At 39.5% G+C, this 18,039-nt stretch overlaps 1 protein-coding gene across 1 annotated transcript in view; it reads left to right on the top strand.

Annotated features, from left to right (window-relative positions):
- Positions 1-18,039, top strand: part of DCX (doublecortin) — a 64,557-nt gene that overhangs the window by 33,671 nt on the left and 12,847 nt on the right. The window contains exon 4 of the mRNA XM_009997149.1: positions 14,720-14,822. Coding sequence (XP_009995451.1) covers positions 14,720-14,822 — 103 coding nt within the window. The remainder of the gene's footprint in view (positions 1-14,719; positions 14,823-18,039) is intronic.

Below are 18,039 nucleotides of genomic sequence, written 5' to 3'. Positions count from 1 at the left end.
TATGACTTTGGCTTACAGAGAAGCCCCATTGCGTGTTAGCTCAGTGCAGATGTTGCAGTGCTTCCACACTGTGTCTTATTGCACAAAACATCTATGTTGAGACTGTGCTTTAAAGAGGAATTTGGCACCTTTTCATTTCCCCTTCAAAAGGAGGGTGGGCAGGGAGCTGTCACGGTCTCCTAGGGAAGGACAGAGTGCTGATGTTGGCTTCAAGCCACAGGGATGTCCAGGCTGGAACTGAAGTGTGTAGCATGTGTGCACACAGTGACAGTCTTTTCTATGACAGTCTGTTACAGAAAGAAGGGAGGAGAGATGAAATATTTTCTGGAGCTCATTACTGTTGTGACACACAGTAGAAAGAATGTGGCAAACCCTGAAAGGAGAAGCCTTGGGCCCAGTTTTACCTTGACTTTGTCATTTTCAGTTTGCCAAAGGCCGTAGAGTTGCACAGGGCATAACAGAGGCAGTAACTTAGGATCCTGCAAGACACTGCGATTCTGGAAGTGCAATGCAACTCCAGCGCTAAGGTCTCTTATGGCCAGCATGATGTTAAGGCTTCTAAAGGTCTCCAGCGCAGTGGCCATAGTGATTCAGAGGACACATGGCTCTGAATACATCTCCACTAAACAAGATGTCCTTGGAAATGAAACTCCAAGGCTCTTGTGGTCATGTTTCTTAGTAGACATGTTTGGTTTTGGCCATAATCCTATGGTAACTATTACTGTTAATCATATTACTATCGTATCTGTGCAAAGCATCAGGGAAAATTTTCCAGACAGATTAATCACTAATGAATTTATAATCTGGCTTTGATCACTCATTCCTTTTGAATGCTGGTAGGTGGAGTTTACATGCCAAGATTTTCTGAATAATGAAGATGCTGCCTCTAAGGATCCTTCGGAATTAATTTTTCAAATTTGGAACTAATATGTAAGCTAAGTTCTCATGTTTGTTTTTTTCCTGATTGAACATCAAGAAGAAGGGACTTTGGCAAATTGTCCAGACATGCAGGCTTCTGCAGGCTCTTACTGAAATAAAAAGCTACACTCTCTCTGCTTTTGGACAAAGTCAGAGCAGACAGGTAGAAGAACTTGCAGTCATGAAGGCAGATGGAGTGTTATGAGAGGAGCCTGAGAAATGGCTCTTGGAAGTGATTGACAAAGGTTTAATCTCTAATCCTTACAGCACTGAAATCTTTTGCAATGTCAGCAGCATCTGACACCAAATATCCAGTAAATAATTACAGTCAGCTTTGACATAGCAAAGTATAAATCTCATTTCTGGTGAGGCATGAGTGTCAGAATACTGCCTGCACAATAGCCAAAGGCTGTGTAATTTGTAATTAAAAGCATTTAATTTAAGTTAATCTTCATTAGGAACATAATTATGTCCGCACACAAATTACTTCAATGTACTTGTCACAGTTGTAAATAACTAGTTATATTAACCAGCTTTTCTTCAGGATAAACTGGCTAAGTGATTATCAACTGTTTTAGAGCAAAAGCAGAGGGTGGCTGTTAGTGTATCTGTACCACGTGCATGTTTGGAATTAGGCCAAACTCACTGTCCTTGCCCCTGCAAGTGCTGCAGAGTGTGGTACCAGCTCACAAATTCCTCATGGCTCCAAATAAGCCATTGTGCAGAGATGGGAGGATATTGTCACAGTAATTCATTAGTTCAGTAATTTATTAGAACTTGGTTGTAGAGAAGCAGAGCAAATGGTCTCCCCCCTCAAAAATGGATAAAAATTTATTTTTTAAGGTGTATTTTAGTCTACAATAGCACTGGCTTGAGCCTTGTCCCTGTCTTGTAGGCATGAGAGTATATGGGAAAAACCTGCCTTCTATAAAGTTGCCATTTTTAATCAGTGAAGTGTATGTATGGACTTGGCTCTCCTGTTGCCCATGGAACTGCACATTGCAGAAGCCTGGAGCTATGTGCTATCAGCAATGTTCCTCTAGTGGAGACAGGTTAAAGTCTTCCAATGGTCAAGTGGCATCTACCAATAGATCACTAATTCTTTCCTGTGGGTCTCTTGATTGCTGTGGGGATTTAGGGCCCAATCCAAGGCATGTTGAAGTCTGTGGGGAATTTTCCCACTGAGCTCTGTGTGATTGGAATAACATCTGCTGTAGATGAGTAAACAATGTAATATGTGTTTGGTTCTGCTGAGAGCAACCTGACCTGAATCCAGAGAGGCTGAGAGTAGCTCCTGCAAGACTTTGCTTAGAAAAGGAATTATTTTGTCTTCACTGTCTTAGGAAGTAACACTATGAATGCACATCAGAAATTAAATAGCACTTGGGAGATGAGTAAAAATAGTCTTATAAGTGGACGTGAATGCTTGAGATGGATGTCCTAGCAACGTAGTTTAAAAGTAGAGGAGCTTTAAACTGTTGTCAGTGCTCTTCCCAAATAATCTGCACTGCTACTGCTAATTGGCATAAGTCTTGCTTATAATACCCATAGCAGAGATTTGCACTGAATCCAATGCTAATCCTATAAACTGGTGAGTTTGATAAAGTAGGTTGCTCTGGGCATTGCTAATTTTATTTCCATGCTTCCACTTGCTTTCATTCCTTAACCCCCAAATGGCAAGCTGGTCTGTATATGGAAACAAAAGAGTAATAGTCATCTTATTAATGGCTATAACCATGAGTGGGAAATGACAATAACATGAATACATAGCCAATTTAAATAGGATGCCTTTTCTTGGGTGTTAGTATGATGGTACCTGCTAAAAAAAGGTACCAGGTTCTCATCAGCACATGCAAAATTAAATCTAGTACAAAGAAATTCTATATTGAATGGTATTACTGTTTACGTGACTGGCTGCTGTACTCCAGACCCCCAGTGTGCAATACTGCTGCTCTTTGTATCTCATTGTCTTATTCATTTAAAAGCACACATCACGTTGAATTCAGCACCACATACAGTTATCAGAGCAGCTATCAAGCACTGATAGTGTATCTGGGGTTCAGACCTGCCCATGTGTTTCACAGGGTGTAGCACTTACCAGATTCAAAGACCAAACTCAGTCATTCCAGTGGATGAAATGCCCCTCATCAGTATTAGAGAAGGTGGGAAGGGCCCCTTGCGTCTCTTCAGAAATGTCCATGTAAGGCAAAATCAGAGTGTTCCACTGGAGCACACTGGAACTGTTTACAATATTGATGCTTTAATTCAATATTGGTGAACTAGGCACCTTATGGAGGATACCAAAAACAAAGGGTCAGGTTATAAGATAGGACTTCCTAGATTTCCATTTACACCCTGAAGGGAAGAAAAATCTATTCAGGAGAAGACTGGAAACTATCTGCCAACTGCTGGCCTATATCTTACATCCAGTAGCCAGAATAATGCAAAAATCCACTTTTTATTATGAGTCAATGTTTTACTGTGATACAGAGCTTAGTTATATGTCCACTTGGTAGTCCTTAAATGACTGTCTACTGATACAGTCTAGTTTGTTTCCAGTGAAGGAAGTCTGGATGCAAAATAGCATCTTGCTAAACTAGTAGTAACCAGAAGAGTCTGGTTTGCCTGTGGCTACCAGAAATCTCTGCACTGGAAAGCTGCCCAGTAACACGTGCTTCTGAGCAGCGTGGTGCTGGGCTTGGGAAGAGCCCTGGACAGAACACCTTTTGTGGGCCAAAGCAGAGATTTCCATGGTCAGAATTCAACCAACAAAAACTATGATTTAATGCAACACACTAGAGAAGCAGTGGCTGAATCTACAGAACAGATCAGATAACTGAGGAAAATGGTCAGCATACTTCTCTGTAAAACTTTTTACATATAAGTCAGCGTGGATAAACAGATTTAATACTTGCCCAGGTATTAAAAAGATGTGGAAATCAGTTGCAGATAAAAATATACCATTATCTAAGGCTAATTTTCTTCTAGGCAGCTAGAGCTAGATTTTTATTTTATCCAAGAAAGCTGCCTTGGAACAAAAACAATATAATGGTGTGGATTGTGTATTCTCTTGAGGAAAGAAACAAAATATTTAGCCTGTAATGCAAAGGAAAAACAGAGTCAAATTTTGAAACTGACATCAGCATGCTGGAGTTCAAGACAGCACGACAAAATGCTCGTTAAATCATTCTAGTGTGCCAGTATCTTAGTAGATTTGATGTTCCAAGAATTGGCTGTACCAGCTAATTGTCAGGATATTATTTTTTTATTATTTTTAAAGGATGCACATGTGTTGCCTTATTTGGTTACAGATGCTTTATTGCCTCTTGGTACAGAGGAAAAAATAAGGGAAAGAAAAAGGGCAGTTGGTTTAGTACAGTGACATTTTAGTGAACTCTAGCACCACATTCCCTGTGGAAATATGTATTCTGGACTGGACAGTATTTCTTCAGAGGCACCAATAAAAATACAGCACTGCTCTTGTTACAGTTACCTCTTTCCACTTACTCCTGCTGTCCCCTGCTTCAGGGAAGCTCTGTTTCTGTAGTTCTTACTGAACACAAGTGGAATTGCAGACATTCAACGTTTCTTAAAGCCCAACCTGCGCTGTTTGCACTAGATGTTTATGAGAGTGCTGGAGCAAATGGAAAGCATCCCACTGTGGGGACAGAGCTGATCTCCACGGGGGAGGCTGACAGTGCTGGATTACCTGTCAAAAATGATCTGAGATGAAAGGGAGCAAAGGGAAGCTATAAAACATAGGGAAATAAAATAAGCAAAGTTTTAGAAGTGCTGTCAATATAGTCAGGGAGTAAAGTCTGACTGATGTTTTGTAGAATTCATTTGACTTTGGTAGATTTGTACCAAGAGGCTTGTATGTCAATACATATTTGGGCCTTTACATTTTTTTCATAACTGTATGTTCAGGTTTTATGCAGTGTCTCCAAATGAGGTGATGTATGAGCAGCTTTTCCACCATGAACAGACAGCAAGCTTTGCTTCTTTCTTGGTGCCCACAGCAAAATTTAAAAAGAAGGCAACCCAAAACACAACAACAAAACAAACAACATACCTTCATCTTTTAGCTGATATGAAGATACCAGCATTGCTGAATCTAACAAAGGGTTACTTAACATCCTTTTGTTTTAACTATAGGTGTAAAGTTACTAATCTCCAGAGTCATGAGGACTCAGAATTGGTGCTTTGACCCAGGGTTGTTGGGTGCTTAGGTGAGATCAGAAGCTGACTCAAAATCTGCAAGAAACAAGAAATACTTTCTTTTCTGCAGAGGTGAGGATCAGTAGGAAGGGTTCTCTGCATGGGCAGATGCCAGGCTCCTGTTCTTCACACCACCATTTATCATGGAAAAGACAGTCATTCTAGAGGAGTGAAGGCTGGGGAAGAGCTGCAGAGCAAAGGATAAGTGAAAGGCTTGTGAATTCATGCAGCAATGGAGAAAGGAAAAAAATCCAGATGTGTTATTTCTGTGGTTCAAATAAGAAAAGGAGTACCCAGTTATCCCAGAGAAAGTGCACAAGGGGAATGTAAATGTGTGCAACTATCTGCAACTGGCTGATCTGTGAGCTGATATAGTCACCTCTGCATCTGTAGAAGTGAAATTTACTATTTCTTAGAGATTGGGAAAGGAACAGATACAGTTCTGCTTGTCTCTGATTGTCTCCTGTTCCTCTTCTCATCTATCTCTTGGGGGAATCTCATAGCAATTAGTTTCTAATTGCTTTAGTAGTCTACAACTCCTTTTATGAGAAATGTCATCCAAATATAATGGTTCTTGCATTTTTCACAGAAGAAGGAATTTATTGCATCATGTTTTTAAAAAACTCCTTTCTGTTCCTTCTTCTTCTATCACTTTATATTTCAAAAATAAAGGTAAAATATTAAAATGGATTTTGTTTTTTAATCAGATACTTTTCTACTGCTGTTTAATGGTGGTGATCCACCCTGATTACATTTATTATAATGATGTAATTTGAATGATATTCCCAAAATTAGTGTGGGCCCTTTAATACCTCTCCCAGGTGCCATTTAGTTGGGGCAAGAAGGTTTTAACCTTCTGCCTTTCGGAATCTCCCTAGTAAATCAACTGCATCGTGGGATCATCTCCAAATGAAATTTGCTTGCTACACAGCAGCAAGGAGACGTGATAGGATTATAAAACAGGACTATTTTTCACTGCAGAAATACTTGAACTCACTCCAGACAATTATGCAGCCTGCCATTTTACACATCATCTATTTCAGTATTCCTGCATCAATTATTCCATTAACATCACTGCATGCTAAGCTAGAACTTGTCATTGGTCCTGCAGACATGAAAAGGATGGAATATAATTAAAGCTAAAAAAAAAAAAAAACAGGTTACATGGACTTATACTGATGAAGACATCTAATTAAGTGATTAAATTCACTCTTGGAAAACTAGGGAAAGTATTTCAAAATTGTTATGGTATCTTTAAGAACTGACAGAAGAGCACAGTCCCACAATATTGCAGAGAGGCAAAACTGAAATGTCTACCATGAAGAAAAAAGAAATAAACAGACTAAAAAAGGTTAAGCTTAAGCTTTTTTAAAAGTACCTAGAAGGAAAGAAATACCAGTACAACCATCAAAAGCCATTTACTGAAAATATCTAATCAAATTTGCTTCTAAAAACAGTAAAGCATATAGCATAGATAGAAAGCAGAGGTATTTTTTTATTTCAGCATCAATTTTTACTCTATCTGGCAACACATTCTCCTAAAGCAAGCTAGAGCTCAGTGCATTAAAGGTGAAATTAATGTAGTGTAAGGAAATAATTAAAGCTAAAAAAAAAAAAAAAAAGAGAAAAAAAGAAAAAAAGAAAAAAAAGAGGCAATTCCATGGGAGAGGCTTGGGGATATTCATTTCAGCAGCCTCACTGCATGTTATGTACAAAGTATTTTTATCTCACAGCCTGCTTAGCATTGTTAATTTCTGCCCTAATATGGTTTAGCTCAGGACATAATGCTGAATTTTCCATTGCTCTCTTAGCTGTGAACTGAATTGAAAAGACTTGTTAATTAAAAAAGAAAAAAACCCCTTTATTTAGAGATTAACAGAAATTAGGGTGAAAACAAAATTGTTCCAATAGGGAGGGCATATGCATTTGCTGTAAATGCAGGAAAGCTCCCAGGATACAAAGACAATGTTCAGAATTACAGTTAAGGAAGAAATTCTAACTCCCTGAAAGAACAGCTTGATGGCAATGGTTGCTTCCATTAGATTTAATGTAGCATCCGTTACAATTTAATTTTTAAAGGACACAATTTTTAATTCCCACTAATATCCAGAATTAACTATGTAATAAAGATCCTTGCAAACATTGAAATTTAACTATCCAAAATGCCTTTAGGAGCCTTTACAGAATATTTCAGCAATTGAAAAACAGCTTTGATGCTGTGAGTGGAGTGAAATGCAAAGCCAGTGTTAATTACTTAGAGAACTGGTTGCATCTTCCCATCTTCTTCAGGCATTAGGCAGACTTGGCTCCATGGGCTGCAAATGAAGTTACATTGTTGGGGAGGACAGAATAATTTGTTCATTGTCAGGTTTGGAGATGCATATTAGGAAGGATGACTTGAAGGTTTTGAGTACTTCATGCTCGTGTCTCTTTGCCATTAGAGTTGATAGCTTGAACTAAAAGCATTGGTTTTCAACATTTCCTTTGATGAGGAAGTGTTTTGGGTTTTGCAGGTGTTGAGCAAAACAGAAGGGGACCAGTACAAAATATGTAGTATTGCTTGACCTTGGCTGTGTAATCATGCTGCCTCCAAAGTCTCTGATGCTCTTTTGTAGTCCAAAACTACTGCTTGCTCTCACAAGTGATGATGGGGGAACAATCAGGAAGAATGGTTTGATGGTTCTCTGAATTCTTAAAAGCTACCTGTTTGGGGGCAATTAGTGCTGGAAATGTTTCCTTTCATAGTCTTAATCTGCCACCTAGAATTTTTTGGTTTATGGTTTTCTGACTGGAGAAGGATAGTCTTTTATATATTGGTGTTGATGGCTGTGCTCCTTATGTCCCCAAAATGCACAGCATATTTATCCTCAGCCCAATACCCTCATGAGTGCAAGAGCAAGTCTTTCTTCTAGGTGAAAAGAATCAACAGCCTGAATATCTGTTTCATAGTTCCTGCATATGTATAGGGAATGGGAATAACAAACTAACCTTTCTTCCAGAGGCTAATTGGATTTCACACCCTTAGGAAGCAACACTGACTCACCAGATATATTAATTCATCTTTAACATTCCTACTGGGTAGCTTGGCTATTGACCTTTCCCCCCTTGCTCTTTATTGTATCTATTTCAAGTTATCCATTCCCAATATTAAATAAACAGGCACCTTGTGCTGCAGTCCTGTGAGAGCAGTGTTTCTTCATGCATGAAGTCTCACAAGCTGCTGTGCACACACGTGCATGAATATTTCTTATTCTATTTAAATAAGCATCACAAATGCTTCTTATAGAAATAATGCATATTGGTCTGAAGCTGGTGTCCCTGCTCTGGTTTAGTCACTTTATCACAAAATAGTCCAAGTGGACATGAAGCACTCATAATCAGCCTACTGTAGTTATGCAGCCTAATAAGAAGTATCTGCATTTTTCATTAGTAAAAAGTTGCAAAAATTCCCTCTTGCACCAAATAAAACACTTGATCATACTGACTTGCGCAGAATGCTCTCTTCTGAAGGTAAGAAAGAAAGAAAATGATCTCTACAGAAGAGCAGAATTTGATTGTTTCAATCAAACTGTGTAGGCTTAAATGCATGGCAGGACTCTCCATGAATACAAGAAGAAGTTGAGATCTCTGAATAATGATTCAAGGAATGGAAATCTCACCCCATGTTTCTCTTGAGAAGTCAAATTATGGGCTGAAAAGCTAAATGGTGGAGATTGGTTTTCCTGCCCTTCCTGACAGCTCATTGCAAACACAGTAGTAAGGGGATAGCATGACTCTGGTCTTGCCAGGTTTCCACGTGGATATTTGGTGGCATGGGAGAGCAGAGATGGAAGAGCAGGTGACAAAGGTCCCTTCCCTTACTGCTGGGTAGCTCAGAGAAGGACTTCTGAAAGTATAATTGTACATACTTCCATGGCAAAGGGCTGGGCAGGCAAGAATGCTCCTGATCCACTTTTAATGTAAATGTCTGTACTTTTTCTGCTCATCTTTCTTTTACTTATCCATTTTATGCAGTATTTTTTCATAAAAGTGGAGAAGTAATTATCTTTCTGTGAATGCAAATGTGGAATCCATTGAGTGGGTGTGTGCATACTTAAAAGAAATAATTGAATCCAAACATCTCTTATTTTTAAATACAGGAAACCAGAATCTAATAAAATGTAAATCAATTCAGCCTCTGCTTTGGGCTTGCAGTCTTTATACTGTTAAAAAGATATATGCATTAAGTGTTGTGCATTCCAATGTCAACATCTTTCTTTTCCATGATATCTCTTAACCCCTTATGTCTTCTGAAATATTTTTCCTTCTGGATGTATGGTGAAGAGCTTGTTCGAGGTGAGAAAGCAGTTCACTTAAAGTCTGCTCTGTTCATTAATTCTCGACATTCAGTCTTGCAAATGACCTTGCTGAGTCTTCCTGTGGACAAGTCTGTATGTGTTTGGTTTATGTACTGTGCTTCATTGATTGCAAACACCCAACTGATTAATTGTAAAGCACAGTTATCTTTGTGATTCAGGACTTGGGCTTCTCAGAGCTGAAATAAACATACCACTACCAGTTTGACTTGGGGTGCAAGTTCTGGAGTTTAAGTCCATCAGATTTCTGGTTTTAATTAAAACAGATTTAAACAGATTTTAGTTACTTTCTCAGCTCAGTTAACTCTCAGTGCCTGTCTAGCTGCTGGTCTGACTTCCTTAGCTCCATCTAGTATCTAGTGTTGAAAGAGAAAGGATATGAGCAGGCATCTAAAATACGTTAATTGTCTTTAGCTAACAGATGGTCAGATGTGTTCAATTTTAGAACATTAAAGCAACTTAGAGCATGTCTTAATGCAATTCTGTTCTTGATAGGCTTTTTCTGTGCATGGCATGCAGATTGTCTTCTGTGGTCCTTTTGGCCCTAAAGGAAGCTGTTTCTGAAGACATTTTTTCCCCCATTCTAAGCTCTGGAAGCCTACAAGCTAATGAAGTGTGATGATTTAAAGAAATAAAAGGGACATTTCTTTGTGCATAACCATTAGATCTGCAGAAACTTAGGAAACAGCTTGAAGCTCCCTATGTACATCACCACGTATGGCTCTTTGTTCTGCTGTCTAAGTACTAAAAGAGGGAGCAACATTCCAGAGAGGAGTTAACAAAGTCGTTGTGACTGTGGCAGAGAGGAGCTGAGGAAGAAGCCTTGTACTGGCCCTCACTTATCCTCAGAGTTGTGCAGAGTCAAGCAGCTGGTTAAAGATGATGGTCCCCAAGACAGAAGACGTTCAGCCCCTAGGTGGAACCTGTACTGGTGTGATTCCAAATCTCCTTTGCCAGACCTCTGCTGGCCACTAAAGTAGAAGTTTTTCCTCTTTCCATGACACAAGAAAGACATGGAAAGCCTGGAAGCAGGACTGTGTACATAAATCACTGTTCTGAATAATCACTAGCTATAGTGTCTGATAATTTATCATTCAGTCTCATCCGGCTCCATCAGCTAAAAATAGGCACCTTTGATAAAGACATTTCTGAGAAAGGTGAAAAAGACAGTTCAGTTAACTCTCTTGGTGATGTATTCCTCTTCAGAGATGAGCTCTGTCATCTTCTTGGCAAATAGTGATGGCCAATCCAGGCTACCAGAGGCCTCCTGTTAAAGTGGCTGCCACCAGAGCTGCAGGAGCTTGATCCAGCAGTGAAAGCAGCATCAACGTGGCTGGAGCTGGATTACTGCTCTGAGGATGTTCATGTTTGTAGAGAGTGACAGTGAGGGTGACCCATTGGCCACGCAGACACAGCAAACTCAGGCATTCTGCAGATTGTGAAAGGGAACCAAAGGAGCTGGTTAATCATAACACCCTTTTAAAGCAACAGGAGGTTCTGCACTGGCAGGTGATTCAGACTAAAGCTTAAGACCTCAGAATTTTGATTTCTAATTATTTTCAATTATTCATTTCTTAATGAATTAAAATTTTTAAATACTGCTGCTGCCTCCTGCAGGATGGTAGAAATAGGCAGTTATTCACAGCTGTGCAGGAATATATACTGTCTATTGACTACTCTGTTTCCAGGTCAACTCAGAACATCTGTAGCATCACAGGTATTTCAGCAAACTGTGAGCTCACATCCAGAGAGATGCCTGAGGCAAGCTTCATTTTGTCAAAATCCTGAAAAACGCTTAGTTCTACAACTGCTGTATTAAAATGAACAAGGAGGCTCAGCATCTCTCAGAAGGACCTGTCTTCCTATCCTGCAATTAAATTTGCTGCAGCAGGCACTTATGGACTGTCACTGCATAAATCCCCTCTCGGAAATCCTAGCTATATTGTCCTCTTAGGGAAGGTTTTTCTAATATAAGCAGAGAAGGATTTCATTTAATGAGAAAAGAAACCAAGCTTAATGAAAACCTAAGGAATTGCAAACAGTTTTGTACTCCCTAAGATCTACTAATCTTTACCAACTTCTATTTCTTTTGCAACATATATAATTAAACTTAAAAAAACCCAAAAAACAAACCTTGACACAAATAAAAATGTTACCATCAAATCTTTTAGAAATAATTTCTTTCTAAGAAATATATTTGTGCCTCATTGACTGGAGTATGAACCTTTAACTTCCTTCTTTGGAACTGCTTAAGCTACAGAAATTGGAGAGAAAACATTACATGCTGTATGATCCTTCTAAAGTCAATATTGTCCTCAATCCTGATTTTCAAATTAAATATTATCCTCCTGTAAGCAAGTGCATGCACATATACCTTAGAAATCAATGTTCTTTATCCTGTCTACTGTAACTATATACACAAGTTTAATTTTTGTTATAGATAATGTTTGTAGACTTAAAAATGAAAAAAGACAGAAAACTTACTAATTGAATGGTTTCCAATGTCATTGCTAAGGGCGCATAAGTCACTAACAAAATTGCTGTTTTCATGTAGCAGTAGAGGTCCTTGCACTAAGCAGGCTGCTATTGCTTTCTGTCTTGTGCTTTAATAAACTTACAGCTAAGAGCAAAATACAGCATGGAAAACCAGTCATTTCCAGGTTATCAGCTACGGTCAATTTTTGTTGATGTGAACTTTATTCAGAGTTTTCCTGGTGTTCCAGACTAATTATCGAATATAATTAGAATAGTAAATTAGAGTAAGCTTAGGCAGAACATAAAATTTCAAAACAGTCCAGACTGTTTGGGTTATTCTGGATAGACTGAAGACCCTTAAAACAATTAATGCAGGGTAGAGATTTGCTTGTCAAGAGCAACCCTGAAATATTCCATACTGGCTAATAAGGTCTTGAACCAGCTATCTCAACAGAGCACACCATGATTCTGCTTTCCAGCTTGTGTCTTCTTCAGCTTCATGTCCTTTAGGGATGACCATATTGAGGGCTTTCTTTCCAGTTACTTTATGTAGACGGCAATACAAACAGGGCATCTTTTGGGGATGTTTTGGAATGATCAAGGATTTAAGTTTAATAAACAAAAGGTAAATAGAAAATACCACACACATGGTGAACATAACATAGTTAAAACTACATAATACATTTTGCCCTCTTTAATTAGAGTGGGGTTGATTTTTTGTCTTTTCTAACATGTTGTGGTGAGTTCTTAATAGTGGAAATTACAGCAAGAAAAAAAAGGGAAGAAAAAAAAGCAAAAACAAAGTTATTGTTTCCTGAAAATTAGAAGCTCAAGAAGTAGATGATCTAATTTCTTTACCAGCCTCGAGTACTCCTCCAGCCAGCTGTTCACAATTATAAAATATACATTATATCCTACTACCTGAAGGGACAAGAATGCGGTAAAGTGAATTGCAAGTGTCTCTGCTGGACATGTAACCAGGTTTCTTTGTGCACACTGGTAGTTTTCCATCTTGTTTGAACCCTTGATCCAAACTTGAGGCTTCTTGGTTGCCTGAACTTCCTTTGTGCTTGTGGTGGCTGTGGGGAGTTCAAGGACAAAATATACACTTTTATTTATGACCTAGAGACAATGAAAACACCTGTGGGTTCTTTCTGATTTGATCTAAAAGGCTGGGACATTTCTGAACCCTTATGTTGTGATCTAGCATTGCACTGCATTTAACTGTACAGTGGTTTCTGCACTCGAGGGTGAGCTGAGTAACCCATTAGTCTTTTCGTGGCATAAATATAGTACTTAGCATTCAAATGGCAACTTGTGTATTGAGCCAAACCCAATTATTTGCAAATGAATCAGTGCATCCTCTGGGGGAGGACTGTAATGCCAAGTGCTGGTTTGAAATATCATATTTCTGTGGGAGAATTCTCTATAGGTAACATGTTAACTTTTCTCCATCTAATTTTAAGCAAAGAGAAATTGGAATTAACTGGTTTGCAAAGAAAATTCTGCCTTTTTTTACATCTATTTTGAAAGCCATGCCTACGAAAAAGCAAGGTTTTCACTGAAGTTTGGCATCTTAACCAGAGTGTGCACTCTTAGGCAGTGTTTTAATTATACATTATCTTAACCACTGTAAAGTACTGAACCTTATTAAGATAGCCAAAAGCCTTCTTTACAGTTGATTTATTAGAGCTTGAAATTAACTTTTCACAATCCAGCTCAAAGGGATCAGTAGATGTGGAAATTCAGCTCTGTCTACAAACAAGTTTCCCCACAGTGATCTCCCATGCTCTCTCCTGTCCCTTGCAATGCATCTCCCCTCTGTAAGACCCCAGTGCTCAGACATGGCAACACTGGGCATCAGCTCTCAGCCTGACACCTCTGTTCTCAATTTCAGTGCCAATCTTACAGTTGCTGAGGAATGGTCTCCTGAAAAAACATAGCTTTAAAAAACCTACATTTACCCTGGGCTTATCCAGGTGCTCAGATCTGTGGCGGGGGGGCTGCACCAGGCTGGCTGATGCAGATGTTGTTCCACTCTGGTGTGTTTGCAGATGAGTATTGTATGGAAAAAAAATTAAATAGGACCCTCTAGCTGCTTAGAGAGCTGAGTTGTCCACCAGTCAGTGAGATTATATTGCTCAGTCAGGAGGGAGGACAGTGTCATATGGTAATTTCATCCTGTAATTCATCTCCCAGCTAATTACAGAGAAGTAGGAGGACAGAAGACAAAGACACAAGCCTGATGTGCCCTTGTGTCCCTTTGAATAAGATTTATCACTAGGAAATGCTTTTCCAAGTTTTTAGAACTTCCTTACTTTTCTTTGTTCCTTTACCTAATCAGGTATTTTGCTTGTTTTTTTGTGATGAATATTGGTTGTGTTAAAATATTGTTAAAAAAACAAGTCAATCATCTCTAGAGTAGTACAGATGTCTGCCAGTTGAGTACAGGGATCAGGTCCCACTACAATGGCATTTTAAACTTTACTCCTGATAGCATGCTTCCTTGCCATACCTCACAGAATTTGCAAGGTAGTTGGGATTTTTCTCTCTCTCTTTTTTTAATTACACCTTTACACTTGGCTTGCCCAGAGAAGTTGTGTGTTGTGCACCAGGCTCGCAGGGAGTAGGACTGAATTAGCATGGGACAGGGGAAAAGTGGAAAGGCAGCTTCCTCCTGTTTAAATTAAAACTAAGCCACATCAGAATGTTGCCAATTAAAAATAAACTGAATGACTTTGCTCTCTCTGTAGGTGACCTGTCTCCACGATTTCTTCGGGGATGATGATGTGTTTATCGCCTGTGGTCCAGAAAAATTCCGCTATGCACAGGATGACTTTTCGCTGGATGAAAGCGGTAACATCAAACACACACTGCTCTCCAGTCTATGTTTTTATTTGATTTGCTTGTATCAGATAAGAATGCTGCTTTTGTTCTGTTTTTAAGACCTAATGAATGGAATTCAGCGTCCTTTTGTGATACTTGTCTGGTCAACAGATACTGTAATTGGGCAAATACTGACCGAGGTAGCCTGAGTCAGAATAAATGGACTCCTCCACCATTTGACATGTACTGCCAAATCTGGTGGTGGATATCCTTTCCATTTTATCCAGTTGCAGTCAGATAGATATATTTTTTCTTGAGAACTAAACAGTAGAAGGGCTGTTGCCCTCAGGTACACACGTGAATATTAAAAAATGTGAACAAGGACATTTAGATGAAAAATCAGTTCCTGAAGTGCTTTATTCTGTTGGTTCAAAAACCAGGGCAGTAATTCCCTATTTAGGGAGTGGACTGGGGCAGCACCATTATTTGTTACAACTGCAAGCACAGATCTGTGATGAGGTGAGTCTGTATGAACAATTAAGCCATGAAATCTTTGATTTCACAGAATACACAGAGCTTTTTTGTAGGAGTTACCCCCTACTCCACCTGGCAACTTCAGGCCCTAACAGCACAGGCTGTCTGCTGGTGCCAAGGAGTGCAGGAAGAGTAAATTAATATAACTTTGACCATTTAAACTAGAAGAAAATGTGGTCTCAAACACTCAGGCGCATTTCCTAAAGCTCTAGGTATCCTGTAAAAGGAACAGGAGCCCTGTGCTGTCTTATATGCTACAAACTGACTCACCATTGAAGACCAAAGAGGACTTTTGCTGTTTACTAGGAAGTCAAGCAGCTTCTAATCTTCAAACACTGTATTTTTATTACTGCTTTGCAAGCCTGGTGTTACTTGATGCTGGTACTTCTGACCTGTGTACTCCAGATGAACCCATTTGATGGTCTTGGGTAATTCAAATAAAGTTTCTGAGGTTCAGGTGAAACTTTGCAGGCAGAGAATAAAGCCTGTGTCAGGCTGGGGAAGTGATCTGTAACATGAGCTTCATATTTTTTTTAACACTTGGTAGTTGAGTCAGCTCCATGGGGAGTTCCATGCTGTAAAACAGTTTGGATGCAATCCTAGCAGAACAACTTGATGGGAAGCCCAGTTCTCTGCCTACACTCCTGGTTACTACTGAATTTTCCAGCTTGGATTTGTCTCACAAAAATAAGCCAAGCCTGTTGTTGGGAAGGCACTGAGAAACTGCAGCTCCCAATGGTATTTTCAGGGAACCTTAGGGGTGCCCTGCACCTCTCAAGAAACAGTCGAGGAGCTCTTAGCCAGCAGCATTTTCCCATTATACACCCATCATCCTTCTTTGTTAGGAGTCAGATGCTGCAAGAACCGTGAGTCCTGAGCATTTTGCAGATCAATGTCACTTATTAAAATCTTCTCTGTCATGGGGTGCTTTTTCTTGCCTCTTTGGATGACATGCACTTGGATTGCCAGTTGTTATGTTCACTCTGGCAGGACATCAGGAAACAAAATGAGAAATAGCACAAGAGAGGATTATGTCATCTTTTTTTCCTCCTGACTGCCCACCACAGCTTCTGCCCTGTAATCCCTGCTGCTGAGCACCTTCCAGATTATGTTGGTTTGTCTCACTCATACCCACTGGTTTCAGCATCAGCTCATGGAAATGTCACATCCCAGTGATGTTTAGAGGCCTTTTGACAATAACTTTGGCACAGTCAGGTTTCCACCTTTAGAGCCTTGTTCCAGGATGTGATCAGAGATTGTCTCTAGTGTACTGCCACTTGCCAAGGGCTGAGCTAGAGGAAATCTTCCTAGTCAGCCTTTCTGTGCTGGAAAATGCAAAGCTGAGTTTCTTTTCAAGGAATTGCTCCCATGGGAAGAAAACAAATTTGAAAGCTCTTGAAAATATGCAACTAAAATTATTTTAACTTTTTTAGGTTTATTTTCTTAGGGAGTGATTCAGGTGACTAAACACAGATGTCTGACATCCTTTGAGACCCCTTGGCTTCTGAGATACCCATGTGATATATGATTGACAGATATCACACAGGGCCACCAGGAGACCCACTCTGCTCCTGGGAGGCTGTATTCCAGTGTGTGTCTCAGAGCATTCAGTGCCTATGGCTGTGCAAAAAATCATGCTCTAAGATTGAAAGGCTGCACTGTTTTTGTTAAACAGCTGTATGAAAGAGCCTTGAAAAACACTGCTTCTACAGAGGCTGGAGATTATTTCCCCCCATGTTTTGGCTAGGCTGGTTAACACCAGGAGCAGTCATTTGCCCACTCTCCCTAGTGGCTATTTCACAGTGCCTCATCAAACACCATATTCTTTAATATAAAGGAGGAATAGTCTACCTTCCACACCTCCCCTTCCCAGTCATTACTGCTCTCAATGTGTAAACAATTCAGGCTCTATCCGTGCTGCAGCCATAAAAGCCTTTCTGTGGCATCATCTATGAGAAATCAAGTATCTTTGAAAAAAAAAATCACACAACTTCTTCTATCCCTGATTTACAGTTTCCAAAATCCATTTAGCAGGAGAGAGAATAAACTCACTGTAGTGTGTTTACTACTGTGCAGTAACCCTGGAGGGTCATCCCCTTCTCATATTGTTGTACTGCATGACCCAACTCTCTCCCAAACCATCTGGAAGAAGAGACTGACTCTTGACTGTCTGAGAATGAGGAAAGCCTGGGGAAAAATTTAGGGCAATTACGTTTTCATAGATATACTAATATATAAATAAATAACACATACATTTAGGTCAGACAACTTGCTTTCGGTTGACCAACTATTTAGCTGCTCTGTGCTGCCTTAGTTGATCCTCATTAAGGAATCCAGTCAATGGAGTCCTCAATCCAGCCCATGCATGCTGAACTGAACTTTTCCGTATAAAACTGTATGTGGAACATCTAATTCACATCTGTAAAAATGGCCTGCTTTTCATGTCTTGGTGAGGATAATCTGTTGTAGGAGATGAGCTAAGACCAGTTAGCATTTGATAAAAAGGAAATCCCCTTTTTATTGCTTTCTTTTTAACTGGGTTAAGTTAATAACTTGAAGGGTAGAAAGTGAGTTTTCTGTTAGCTCGTAATGTAAATAAACCCTGATTTTAAAGATCTAGAATGCCTGAAATACTGGAACACACAGAGGTTTGTTAGCATTTCAGTTCCCTTCTGCAAGACACTGTGTATCTTGTTTACATTTTCCGCTCTTC

Source organism: Chaetura pelagica, unplaced genomic scaffold (assembly GCF_000747805.2).
Source record: "Chaetura pelagica isolate M959 unplaced genomic scaffold, ChaPel_1.0 scaffold344, whole genome shotgun sequence".
Lineage (NCBI taxonomy): Eukaryota > Metazoa > Chordata > Aves > Apodiformes > Apodidae > Chaetura > Chaetura pelagica.
This window is presented reverse-complemented; position numbering and strand designations above follow the sequence as displayed.